This window comes from Mizuhopecten yessoensis, unplaced genomic scaffold, assembly GCF_002113885.1.
Source record: "Mizuhopecten yessoensis strain PY_sf001 unplaced genomic scaffold, ASM211388v2 scaffold6169, whole genome shotgun sequence".
Lineage (NCBI taxonomy): Eukaryota > Metazoa > Mollusca > Bivalvia > Pectinida > Pectinidae > Mizuhopecten > Mizuhopecten yessoensis.
The window spans coordinates 1,128,451-1,142,282 of record NW_018406415.1 but is presented as its reverse complement, the minus strand read 5'-3'; the positions used below and the strand labels follow the sequence as shown (position 1 = coordinate 1,142,282).

General features: G+C 36.9%; 1 protein-coding gene across 3 annotated transcripts in view; it reads right to left on the bottom strand.

Moving 5' to 3' along the window:
- LOC110451715 overlaps positions 1-13,832 on the bottom strand; it is a 58,599-nt gene that overhangs the window by 14,326 nt on the left and 30,441 nt on the right. For all 3 annotated transcript variants that reach the window (XM_021499855.1, XM_021499856.1, XM_021499858.1), the window contains exons 2-3: positions 7,770-7,940; positions 4,214-4,302 (exon numbers count right to left, since the gene is read on the bottom strand). In XM_021499855.1, the coding sequence (XP_021355530.1) occupies positions 4,214-4,302; positions 7,770-7,913 (233 nt within the window). In that variant the 5' untranslated portion in view covers positions 7,914-7,940. The remainder of the gene's footprint in view (positions 1-4,213; positions 4,303-7,769; positions 7,941-13,832) is intronic.

Below are 13,832 nucleotides of genomic sequence, written 5' to 3'. Positions count from 1 at the left end.
AGGGGGAAACGTGAGACCCCAGGGTCAAGAAATTCACAATTTCGGTAAAGCACCTTAAGACCCTTCCATCTATGAAGAGTATTTGATTCTACCATATCTGGGTCTTGAGAAGAAGATTTTTGAAATTTCAGTCAATTCAACCCTTTTTGGCCCCACCCATCAGCCCCTGGGGGTCAGTCAGGGCTCATAGGTGCATACTATCAAACTGCTACCTAATACTGATAATGCTAACCCAAATTGAATTACTTCCAATGGAAATTAAACAAATGTTGGTCCAAAATGTGATTTCCCTATATAAACTATAGTAAAGTTTACCCCCTCCCCAGGGGGAAACGTGAGACCCCAGGGTCAAGAAATTCACAATTTCGGTAAAGCACCTTAAGACCCTTCCATCTATGAAGAGTATTTGATTCTACCATATCTGGGTCTTGAGAAGAAGATTTTTGAAATTTCAGTCAATTCAACCCTTTTTGGCCGGCCCCACCCATCAGCCCCCATCAGTCAGGGCTCATAGGGGCATACTATCAAACTGCTACCTAATACTGATAATGCTAACCCAAATTGAATTACTTCCAATGGAAATTAAACAAATGTTGGTCCAAAATGTGATTTCCCTATATAAACTATAGTAAAGTTTACCCCCGCCCCAGGGGGAAACGTGAGACCCCAGGGTCATAAAATTCACGATTTCGGTAAAGCACCTTAAAACCCTTCCATCTATGAAGAGTATTTGATTCTACCATATCTGGGTCTTGAGAAGAAGATTTTAGAAATTTTAGTCAATTCGACCCTTTTTGGCCCCGCCCCTCAGGCCCCTGGGGGCTTGGGACTAAAGCGGCGACAAATTTTGTTGACCTTTGTCCATGGAAGGTCCCTGCAAAATTTCATTGAAATTGGTTCAGGGGTTTTGGAGAAGAAGTCGAAAATGTAAATTGTTTACGGACGCACGACGGACGACGACGGACAAAAGGCGATCGCAATAGGTCACTTGAGACTTTGTCTCAGGTGACCTAAAAATATATAACTCACATAATTTTGATCACATGGATGTCCAATTCTAGATTCTCAAACTAAGTGGAGATAAGCTAGCAGTAAAATGCAGCCAGGAAAAAAATCTTCATAAAAACTTGGGGGCTGGTAGCCAGTCTACGGAAGTTGATGCTAAACAATCTAACGGTCTCAACTTTGACCTTGTGTAACCTTGCAACACACTGAACAGGAGTCAGGATGATTATTGCATCAAGATTAAAATATTAATATTATTGTCTTCTAGAAACCTCCTGGCTGACCAGGAGGTCAAGGGAATCCTGACTTACAAAAGTTTTTCGGAGGCAAAATAATGGGAAAAGTTGTTACATGTGTCACGCAATGTAAAAATGCTCTTGTCAATTTGTAATAAACTGTTACAGGCCTACATCTTCTGCATACTCACAAATTGTAAATAATTAGAAACATGACTGATCCACCTTATGTTGATATGTATTCTACAAGACATATTGTAAAGTGTGAAGTCAGGATTCAGGGGAATCAAAGGAATGCCGATAATCCTTGAAATGCACAGCACTAGCGGAGGCTAGTTTTCCTGAATACTTTTAAGCAATAACAAGAAGAGTAAACACAATTTAGTCACATTCCCATAACAGTGCGTCCAGATCATTGTTAACCCATGATTCAGAGGCTGGCAAGAATGCATTATCATGGAATTCCTTCAAACCTTCACACCCTAATGACATTACAAGGATAGTGAAGCCGAGAGACTGCCAAGAGAGGTTTTACCATACAACGGCTGCCAACAAACAGGCAAGACCAACGGTCTATTAGAAATGGATAGAAACCAGATGAATTGTTTTAATGTAAAGTTCTATATTGATAAGGAAGAACACGATATTGATACATGATTCTTCATTTATATATATATATATATGGGGCAAAGAAGTAATTCCAACAGTGTGGACAAGTTTAGGTTGTCAAATTTTCGGAGCGATTCGCTCCTTTTTCAAGACACAGTGAAACAGAACAGTTACATGTACATATACATCATATTACAAGAAGATAGAATTGATATACTAGAATTGAAAATATAGCTATTGTATAAAACCAATAGTCCCCTCGGCTAAAGACAGCCGAAGGCAGCAATTAAGCTGAGAGCATCGCGGACAAGGAACGCTGATGTAGAGGACCTATTGTATATATTATATGGAATCCACCTGAAGAAGCCCTAGAAGGCAGAAAGGCCTAGCGGACGATCTGAAAAATTTATGTTTTTATTCTATATTTTCCTTTGCAAGGATTTATTTATTTTTTATTTACTATATATATATATATATATAGTAAACCTTGTTATACTGCCACCATTTGTCCAGAGAAAGTCTGGCATTATAAAGGGGTTTGGCAATAAATTAAGGGAAATGTATAAAGTAATTCTGAAGAAAACGAGAGAAAGGGACACTGAAATATGTTGTTGGCAAATAAACGAGGGGCATCATGTCCAGGTTCTACTATACACAAAATACTGGTTCATTCATGTCACTAGCAAATTCTTTACATTTTGAAGCTGTCCTTTTCTCATTTTCAACAGACGCAAGTGGCTCAGTTTTGAAACAGTTGGTTAATAGGATGATTTCATTGTAAAAAACCCACCTGTTTTTGTAAAAACACGCTATTAACATAGTGAGACAACTGGATTTAGTGCTGCTTGGATTGAAGAGGCTAAATTGTGTATGCATAAAGTTTGTCTTTTGAAATGTTTTGCCACATAACAAACAAATCAGTACCTCATTTTCTTACATATGGTCATGGCCTATCTAATTATTTAAATTAATGGGAAATCACAAATGTATTCACTGAGTCAAAAACAGGATATATTTTGACAAATTTCTATGAATAGAATTGGTGACCTTGATCTTAATGTTTGGTTCCTGAAATATAAACTTATTCAAAATATTCTCAACTATTGATTAAATTCTGTTGACAACTGAAGATGATTTTGGCTCTCTAAAATATTGTGTGCTGCAGCTAGCTAGCTAGGTTACATGCAAATCTTTCTTTTTAGCAAAATAATTTTACAAATGTTACGTGAAAAGAGTGTTTCAGAGTTTAACAGTTGTATTAGAGTTTAATAGTTGTATTAGGGTAGCCACTAAAATCCAGGGTAGACATGGGTAGCTGATTGTTTTTCTCCCGAGTTGCTGCCCTTATAAATGGAAAAGAATCTAAGTCACATTTGACTAGAAGTCGCTACTTTACTCTGCGACCACATGCAGATGTAACTTAAAAGGTCTGTAGTACAGATTATAGTTATCTTGTTACCAAAAATATCAAGTGAGAGTGAGGATAGCTGGTAACATCTTCCGTCACAGGTACTTAATAGAAACACGGCCCTCCCTGGAGCAGACAGGGCCAGATAGACAGTGACCCTACAACATATCTCCTGTCACATAAACTAAACCCCTACACAGAGTCGGCAACACATTGGATCAACACGTTGGATCATTCAGAAATCTAGTTAAGTATACCAGCATAGGCATCTTCGAAATCCAAGGGTTCGGCTCTGTATATTTATATTTTCACTACACCCTTGGAATAACACAATCTCGATTGACATGGTCGCTTCCCATCACAAAACTCCAGGGGTTACATTCACTTACATTCCTTGCACCCTTGGAATATGTCATAGCAAAATTGAAGGCAGAAGATTGCTTACTTGATTGTTCTCAGGTAAAAACAAACCTGACCAATCTCTATATGCTGATACCATTCCTTTGAAGATTTCCAAGCCAGTCAATTTTACTGTTACAAGAGATTCTTTTATGCACATCAAAGGATTGAACTAATATTCTTATCTCATACACAAAGTGGCACACATTGAGCTTTCGATTTTGTCATGTCATATTCCAGGGTGCAGAGAGAGCAAGTTAGCTTAACCCCTGGAGTACCCAGGATGGATGCCTTCCCTATTTAGACAACTCCATATCAACCACAAAATCCCTGTATATGACCTGGCCCTGTGATTGTATAAACAACTCCCTTCCTAGTATAGACCAATCCTTTTCTTCTATAAACTATCTCTCTCTTCCTCCATGTAAATTTACTTCTATAAACCATCTCTCTCTTCCTCTATGTAAATTTACTTCTATAAACTATCTCTCTCTTCCTCTATGTAAATATACTTCTATATCTGGGATTGGAGTTGCAAAGAGTTTTGTCCCCTTACCTGGCCTTGTCAAGCTCAGCTTGGAAGTTTGGGCTGTAGACCAGGTGATAGATCAGGTCACGGAATGTGGGATGGTCTTGCTTTGATACCTGGAGAGGAAAAATAAAAACATTAAAAATTGTAAATTTAACTGTCAACCCTAATTATATCAAAGCTGTTGGAATGATGAAGTTAACAATATATATCAGATGTAATATTTTTATTTTGTTTTCTATTTGCATACATAATGCAACAACATATATTGGTGAAAAACAAAAATATACAACTCCAAGAGAACATATATGGAATATTTGATCCATCTACATTCTTAACAATGAAAGTTTGACTTGAAAAGCTTAATTTTATGCAAAACCATTTTTTCCATAATGCATTTCTCAGATTTAATGGGAAAATCTCAGATTTATATTTATAAGAAAATTTAGTGAAACAAAATAAAGAATTTGTGAGAAAAAAACACGTCTGAAGCAATTTTCTTCAAGTATTTGCAAAATGTAATTTTCCTGTAGTATTTGCAAAACTTTTATGGTGTTGTACCATAAGACAGTTTGCATTGTGCATAAGCTTATATTATAGCCGCAGTAAATCAAAGATTGTGTTGTGATTGGATGAGTGGTTGCAGTAAATTAGAGATAGTGTTTTGATTGGTTGAGGTAACTTGTCAGACACGGTAATTTTGTGTACAGAATCTCGGATCCCACAAGGCTCCACCAGATAAGATAACAAAATGACTTCTATAAATCCTGCCATGACTGATTGCAGAGAACACTTTTTAAGCCATCTATTTATTGTTCCAATAGCTTTTTTCGGTTTTGTCTGCGATAACAGAGTCCAGAAATAGAAGATGAGGAAGTACTGTCAGCAGAGGCTTATATCAAAGTCAGTGATACAAGCCTTGTCAGTCTACATAACAGTCCCTGTTGGCCTCAACAAGTAGCTTCAAGAACACCCCCAGTGTTTGCCTTCACCAGACAGTGCTCTCCTTTTAAACCCACATGTTGGTTTTTTGTACCCCCATTTTTTTCAAATCCTGTGTTACTAAGGACATGGGCATACAGAAATCTTGAAAATCTATAAAATAAACCCTCAAATCTAAAACATATGAGGAACACTGCCACTACAGCTGCTTTAGGCAGCTGTCCTTGTCTAGTTCCACATCTGCTTTAGGGAGCTGTCCTTGTCTAGTTCCACATCTACCTTAGGGAGCTGTCCTTGTCTAGTTCCACAGTTGCTTTAGGGAGCTGTCCTTGTCTAGTTCCACATCTACCTTAGGGAGCTGTCCTTGTCTAGTTCCACATCTACCTTAGGGAGCTGTCCTTGTCTAGTTCCACATCTACCTTAGGGAGCTGTCCTGTCTAGTTCCACAGTTGCTTTAGGGAGCTGTCCTTGTCTAGTTCCACATCTACCTTAGGGTGCTGGCCCTGTCTAGTTCCACAGTTGCTTTAGGGAGCTGTCCTTGTCTAGTTCCACATCTACCTTAGGGAGCTGTCCTTGTCTAGTTCCACATCTACCTTAGGGAGCTGTCCTTGTCTAGTTCCACAGCTGCCTTAGGGAACTGTCATTGTTTAAATTGGAGGTCTAAACATTGTTTAAATTGGAGGTCTAAAACAATTGACTAAGGGAACACTAAATTACTTGCATATCACCAACTTTGGGAAACTCCTGTTAACATCAGTGTCTAAAGCATTGTCAGCTTAAGGAACAGACCCTCTTTGCCTCGTAAGTTTGTCTAGTAAGCTTGCCTCAAAATCTGAAGTAATGTCAGCTTAAGGAAGAGACCCTCTTTGCCTTGTAAGTCAAAGCATATGGCTTACAGCATTAAATAAGCTTAGGAACAATCCCAATTTTTCTTGAAAGTCTGGAGCAATGGCATTGGACTTTGGGAACACAATCCCTGTTTGCCTCCATGTTTAGCTCAATGACCATCTCTTGTTAGCTTCAGGGTCTATAATATTTAGGAGTCTTGAGATTTCAGACAACGGTAGGCAATGATTGTTTGCCTTTAAAACAAGGCAATCTTGGTTTGATAGAGAAAAGTTCTATGAGGAAATATTATTCCAAATACAAAGATAAATTTCTCCTGCATAATTATTATTTTACAGAGTGGTGAATCATCCTTGAAAAGTGCATTTTATATGACCTTGACAGAAACAGTCAATGACCTTGACATTCAATTCTGGATTGCTTTGATCCCTAACAAAGCTACAGTGTTTGGACAGATGTGAAAACCCAGAAAATACATAAAATACATCTTTGCGACTGAGACCTGCCTGTCTTATCTTTCTGAGCTAGGAAAGAATGCATGCAGCCCATCTCAATAACTGGAAGGGAGGCAAATGATGGCAACTTCAGCTGGCTCTGGTTGGCTATATGGTCGAGAACTCTGTTCTCCGTGCCAACTTACCTAGTCTTGTGTGGTTAACTATTTTCACACCACATCAAACAATTCCATTACCTTTCGACGATATTACTAGTGCTAGTGAAGTAGAATACATGTAAATGTTCTGTGGTATTTTCATATCTTATTTATTGCCAATAATAGATGTTTCTTACATTGCTCAGATAATGCAGGAAACGTTATCGCAACAGAAATGGAGAATTTGAGTTCCATTTTATTGCAGTCTTCGCAGTATTTCTCAAATACAGCAATTCTGCCTTAAAGATGTACTGTCGATTTCCGAAAACAACCATGACTAAATGATCCAATTTAGTAAAAACATCTACAGTATTTCATTTACAAGGATTCTAGATCGTCTTCTGAAAATCTTCTCAATTACTATGCTTGTGCTATTAGCATTATCATTTATGCATTCTGTATACTGTAGAATTTCATGAAAACCTGGCATCAGCAGGATCATGAACAGTCATAGAATTACCAGATAAGTCAAAACTTCTCAAATGTTTGAAAAAAACAAAAAACTCTATCAAGTAAGTTAAGGTTTTATGATGTTTCCACACTAGGACTAAGGTCTAAATTGTTTCACTGTGGAAATTTAAATTTTCTGAAAAAATGGCATGTATACTTATTCAGGTATGCATTATTTTCAAGACCTTTGAAATCTTAAATATTCATGATCAGCATGCAAACAGACTGGATAAACAGATTCCCAATTACTATCGTTATCATAATTCAACAATACAATTAACTAGGGCTGCAATGATTTATCGCGAGATGGTATCATTAGATATTTTGTATACGGTATGACACAATATTTCTTAGGTCATGAAACACCTACAATATTTTCTGGATTTTGCCGTTTCTGAATTTCGTCTACTCCAATCCCACATGATGGGTGACAACTCTAGCTCGGCATACACATCGAAAAACATGAATTGTGTGAAACCTTAAAGTCAGGCCCATTAAGGACCAAGTCTATTTCCTGTTGTAATATTGCCATTAAACATATTTTTTCACTTTGTTTCTACTGTTACCATATGTATCGTGATACGTATCGTATTGTGACCACAGTATTGTGGTACTTATCATATCATCATTTTAATGTATCGTTGCAGCCCTACAAATTAAACTCTTTTTTTCTGCTTCCTCATAGATCTGTACCTCAATGGCATGGTCGTCAATAAGTTTGAATGTCTTGACATCGGGGTAGATATCAAACTTCCTGTAGCGGGAGCGGATGGGTGGTGGCAGCTTGGTGTCTGCTGCTAGTATGGTTTTCGGCTGGAAGCTGCTTGGGGCCAACATCTTGTCACTGTCCAGCAGGCTTTAGTTCTGTAATGTACAATAACAATCATTGTTTACTATTTACCCGGTATGAACAAATCTTAAGTATGAAACAGATGAAATTTAAGGAAATTTGAAAGTCATTATGTTTAACCCATCAGACAAATTGTCAGAAGGGAAACATATCTATGGTCAGAATAAATTCTGGATTTTTTTTAATTTCCGTATGAATTGATATTCTGATTGTGTTTATTGCAGGAATGCCCCAACTTTCATACAAATTAATGTTGATTGGAACATGTATTGGACTAATTTCTATAAATAGCAATGGTGACATTGACCTTTGAACCATGCAATATAAGCTAATTCAAGTCCATCTGTGTACAAAATTTGATAGCAAGCCGTTAAGAAATGGAAAGCAAGAATAATGGCACTGAATTGGGATAGGGTATGGGACGGGATGGACATGGTAACACTATATATGCCCCTCCCCCCCCCCCCCCAAAATTGGGGGGGTGGGGGGTGGGGGAATAAACAAATTTTAATGTAACCAGCTCCGAGTCTTCCTGATATTCAATCCACTACTAAATTGGTTGTCCTGTCAGGCAACACACATTTTATATTTGTCCTTTAATACTCTATCATAAACTAACACAGTAATCCAGCTTTTTCACTATCCAGCCATTCTCGTAAGGAAGTTTAGTTAATTGGCTGAGCGTAGATAATGACCAAGTGCAGAAATAAGAAGTTGTCGCTGCACTACAGTTTTACTGTAATTGTTGTAATTTCAGTAGAGACAAATCGAGAAAGCTTAAAGCTTGCATGAAACATGCTAGAAAGCTATTCATTGCAGTGTTTGAGTATTAGACCCCTGATATTTTTTCCGGTTCCAAGGGCTATGCATCACGTTAATCTTGAAAGAATCAATACCATTTTGTCTTGTCTTTGACATTTGACCTCTACAAACTTCACTGCAGTTCCAACCATCATGCCAAAATTCTTAGAAAATGTTGATATTTGATACATTGCAGGTCTGGTATTCATATCTACCAAGTCTGCAGCAGACGGTCAAAGCTTTGTCCATCACACTCGGGACACCTGGTCGATAAAACAACCATAAAAGGCAGATAAGTTTGTAGGAAGTCGGTGCTGGGTATATTAACCCATCAACCTTTCTGAGACTGAGATCATGCATTTCCATTTCCGAGTTAGCCCTACAGAGAATACAAACCTGAACTTTCCATTTACATGGTGCTTAAGTCAGCACATTCAATTTCCTATTTTCTCACTAACGCTCAGTGGGCATTAACTTGTTCTATGCAAAGCTGAAAAGGGAGAATTGGAGGTTTTCCTTGACAAACGATTGACGGTCATGTAAACAGATACAACATATATAATGCACAACATGACCCAACAGCACATTTACTCCAAGGTTTGGTAGCTTTATAGACTTATAAATCTTAAACCTACAAATGAAAAAAAATATATTCAAAATCTCCAAAATAACAATAATTTTGCTTCGCATTCACAAACTCATTCACCCCTGAAAATTCATAATGAACTATTCCAACCTTTGAATTGGAAGAGTTCAAATGTGTCTTCAGGGTTGCTATATTAACTTGCATGGGTTTAGATAATTTATGACAGGTCTGAAAGGTAATGAATAATTGCATGAACACCTCAAATCTGAAACCAATCTAAAGGCTTGAAGGGAGATAACTCTTGAAAAAACGTCACAAGCTCAATGTGTAAGCTAAAGGTTGCCAGAAGTGCTATAATTTTGAACACTCTGATTGGTTTCTTAAAAATACTTCAATATTCTTAAAAACAGGATGGGACAGGGAAGGATTGAGATAGGCAACACTATATGCTCCCCCCCCCCCCCCCCCATTTTATGGCGGGGACATAAATATCATATTTACATTGGGCATTTGTGCTGATACATATATTACTCCAGGTGTTCGCCTTTTTCACAACTGTTACTTTGAGCAAATGTCTGTATATGCTTGATCAAGTATTGCAGCGTGTAATAAACCCAGAATGTTGGGTAACACAACATAAGTTTATATGGCTCAGCATTTAATAACAATAGCATTCATATCTGTTTTGATACTGCCTTTATTCTCTGGTAACAGACGGAGGTTATATTGAAGCCAGTATATGTATTATACTAGCTTAGGATTTATATACAGAGGTATGTATTTCTCCTAGGGTTTCCTTCATGTTTATATATATCTATAATATTCTGATGTCACAGACTTGCAGTTATAGACAACATAGAAGATACCCTTCACTAATGACGTGTACCTGTATATTCAGAAACCTAGGAAAATGATACGCAGATATATCAAGAAATTTTCATAATTTTATGAAAAGAAACATGGAAAGTTTCTCAGAAATTTATGAAAAACATAATGACTACAAAAAAATAAATAAAAATTAGTATTGATATCATATGGTAGCTAATTTGGAACCTCATGTTGAGAATGGATTGACTAACTGCACAATATCCATAGCAACCTGTCCTCCACGGAGACTATTCCACTATATAGGAAGATTATACTCCATATCTGTATTAGACAGATCTACAGCTATCCTGAATGTAAGAAAACAGCAGTTATAAATGAATGTGTAAGAATTTTTAATCTGCCACAGCATTTCAGGAGCGGAGTATATAATTCTAATGTCACATTATACAGATAATATCATGTCACACCATCAGCTTTATAATCAGAAAACATCTTTAATGTACATTAAGATTCAGGCCTCCACTGTGATAACTTCACTATTATATAAACTTCTGCATCATTTGTTGGATCCCTGGGCTTTATTGACGGATAAATATAGTAACAATTTACATGTAGAACTAATGAAAATAGCAGATCCAATGTCATTGTAGACAGACAATTCAGTCTGTTCCTAGTCAACATGACACTTTCAAGTGGTAAAATGTGCATGCCCACAAGATTTGACAAGACTTAACCCTTTCACTACTGTAGACTAAAATGGACTCTTCCAGATCGATGCATGGTAGAGTCTACTAAAGTTATATAGGGGTGAAAGGGTTAATACTGAAAATGCAATACTAACAATAATCTTGCATGCTGCACCGTTTTTGTATCAAAATATATATATATACACACAAACACATTGATTGGATAACAATGTTTTTTGAGATGTAATGTCTTATAATTCTGAATTTCCTTCAGCAACCTATCATAGCTAGCTTATTTGAATCTGAGGCCAGTTTTCGTGCAGCTGATAGCCACAGTCTCTCACTCATCAATTGATGAACAATTTGAGCCCAAAGCCTAAAGAAATATTTTTTACTTTTCATACAGATTAATCTTTCCCATACCCAAAAGCTCTGCATTTCCTCATATTAATTGATCTATTCATCAAGTCTGGAACGGTCCCATCCATCTTGATCAATATCTTGTAACCATGGAGACAATCTTTTTGAAGTGGAAGTAAGAAAAGCAGAGCATGTTATAGGATGTACTACAGAGCCATTTTTTGCATTCTGTACTCATCGATAAATTGATAAATGAATCAATGTGTTTTGATCACCACCAATTAATTGATCAGACCGAATAAACTATGTATCTGTTCAGGGTAAGATCTAGAAAACAAGACCGAAAACAGCAAAGTAAGAGTTTATATTTCAGAAGATATAAAGTTTTAGGTATATAGGAGATCTGCGATGTTTTGGACAACTCAGCATTCAGTTTACACTGTACTAGTCGAGTGATGCAGGAGGAATTACCACAATGAGATGGGAATCCCAAAACGAGTTTTGATGACTCTGTCTTACTAACCGTTTGTCTATGTCATGTCAACCTTTAAGGAGAGAACTTATATAGGCCTAGCCTGCTGTTCAATCCTATTGTTTACTCAATAAAATATGAAATGAAATGAAATGGCTCTGTCAAAAACATTTGAGTGGGTTGGTATTACAGGTAGGCATTCATTCTAAATATTTCAAAAAGAAAAGATACCTTTTAGGAACAGTAATTTTTGACACGTTTTAGGAACAGTAATTTTTGACTAACTAGAGTGCTTGTCTAAAAATGGGCAAAAAATCGCTAGGTGTGACTGTACTAAATTACGGTAACTGTAGTAGAGAGAGTGAAAACTAACTTTAGTCTTAACCACATACTATTATTTCAACCCGTTATAAACAATGGCTTTTTGTATCGATTCAACACCGAGTGACCAGCACGTTTCTGTAATAATGACCCTGAATGTACCGCCAATGTATTCCATCCTGATGACCGTCCAATATAATCAAGTATTGACTAAGCAATATCTCTTTTATCACATCAATTTATACTACGTTTTTTATATTGATGTTGCTTGCTCATGAATTTATGAATGCCCCACACTATGAGGATTTTACATGTAGGGTTCAATATAGAATGCAGGGTTGGACAAAGATCGAACAATTCTTATTTTATTCCTCCAAATCTGATTTAATATATACATTCTAGTGAAACTTCGATCAATATTATTACACATATTGAATTATCATCTTGAATGGTATGCTTTTTTTAATGGTCATAATATTTAGTGCTTTTTGCAAAGATTTATATGTGATGTATTTGGTATTTCTATGCAAATGCAAAATTGATTGAAAAGTAAAATTGAAATTTAATCTTGCACTCATGAATTGAAATATTCATAATGGACAGAGCAGGTTACAGTAACAGCTATAATTAAGCCATATCCTATAAACTTCCATTTCCTGTATATAGACAGTGTTATTATAAAAGTTACTGGCAATCAAATAATTAAATAGATCAATAAAACAATTAATCACAATACATCCTACATCATTGATTGAATGTGGCAATTTGACACCTGAAGCATTGGATAGTGTCACAGACTGTTTCATATATCAAAATGGCAACATCTACCAAAGGGAAATTTTTGCAATATCCAAAGTATACTGATTTATGGTATTGTGATATTGATTATATAGTTAGTGGATCGAGGGCTATAGACAATAAAGGTAGCCCACTAGTCTGTCAGACTAGTGAAATCTCCAGCTCGATCAGTGATTCTTAGATCTGCTAGCCAAATTGACAAGTCAAAATTTGATATTACTTATGTTTAATATTGGGTAAGTGGAATTTACACATCGACTACTAAAATTGGAAACTACTAGCCCAATTGACTGTTGGTTTTAATATGAATTTCCAGGCCTGGGATCCCTGCATAAATACAAGTCTAATAATGCTACTGCAGGGATCCCATTATAATGAGAGGCCTGTCTGGTGATCGCATGACAGTCAGGTGTAGCACAGTACTGCTACTACTACTGGGATCTCCAAAGGGTTTAGACACTTACTGCGATCCCAAACAGATAAGACACTTCCTGGGATCCCAAAGGGATTAAACACTTACTGGGATCTCAAATAGATTTGACACGTACTGGGATCCCAAAGGGATTAGACATTAATGGGATCTCAAAGGGATTAGACACTTACTGGGATCTCAAAGAGATTTGACACGTACTGGGATCCCAAAGGGATTAGACATTAATGGGATCCTGAAGGGATTAGACACTTACTGGGATCTCAAAGGGATTAGACACTTACTGGCCATGGGATCCCAAAGGGATTAGACACTTACTGGGATCCCAAAGGGATTAGAGGCCGGTCTGGTGACTTTTGACAGCCTGTTGTAGCACAGGTCTGTATACTGAGGCAATAAGTTGTAAGCATTGTACTGAGATAAACTGCAGACACAACAAGTCACTGGCTGTGTTTCAATTAGGTGTAAAGGCCAAATTGATCTCCAGCATGGACAGTAATGTCCAATTTCCATCTGTATGAAAGCAATGAAAACTGACCTAGTATTGTACAGCTCTCCAGTGTGTCGAGTTACAAACATCAAGTTACAAACATAGAGTTACAAACATCGATCATGTATTATTAT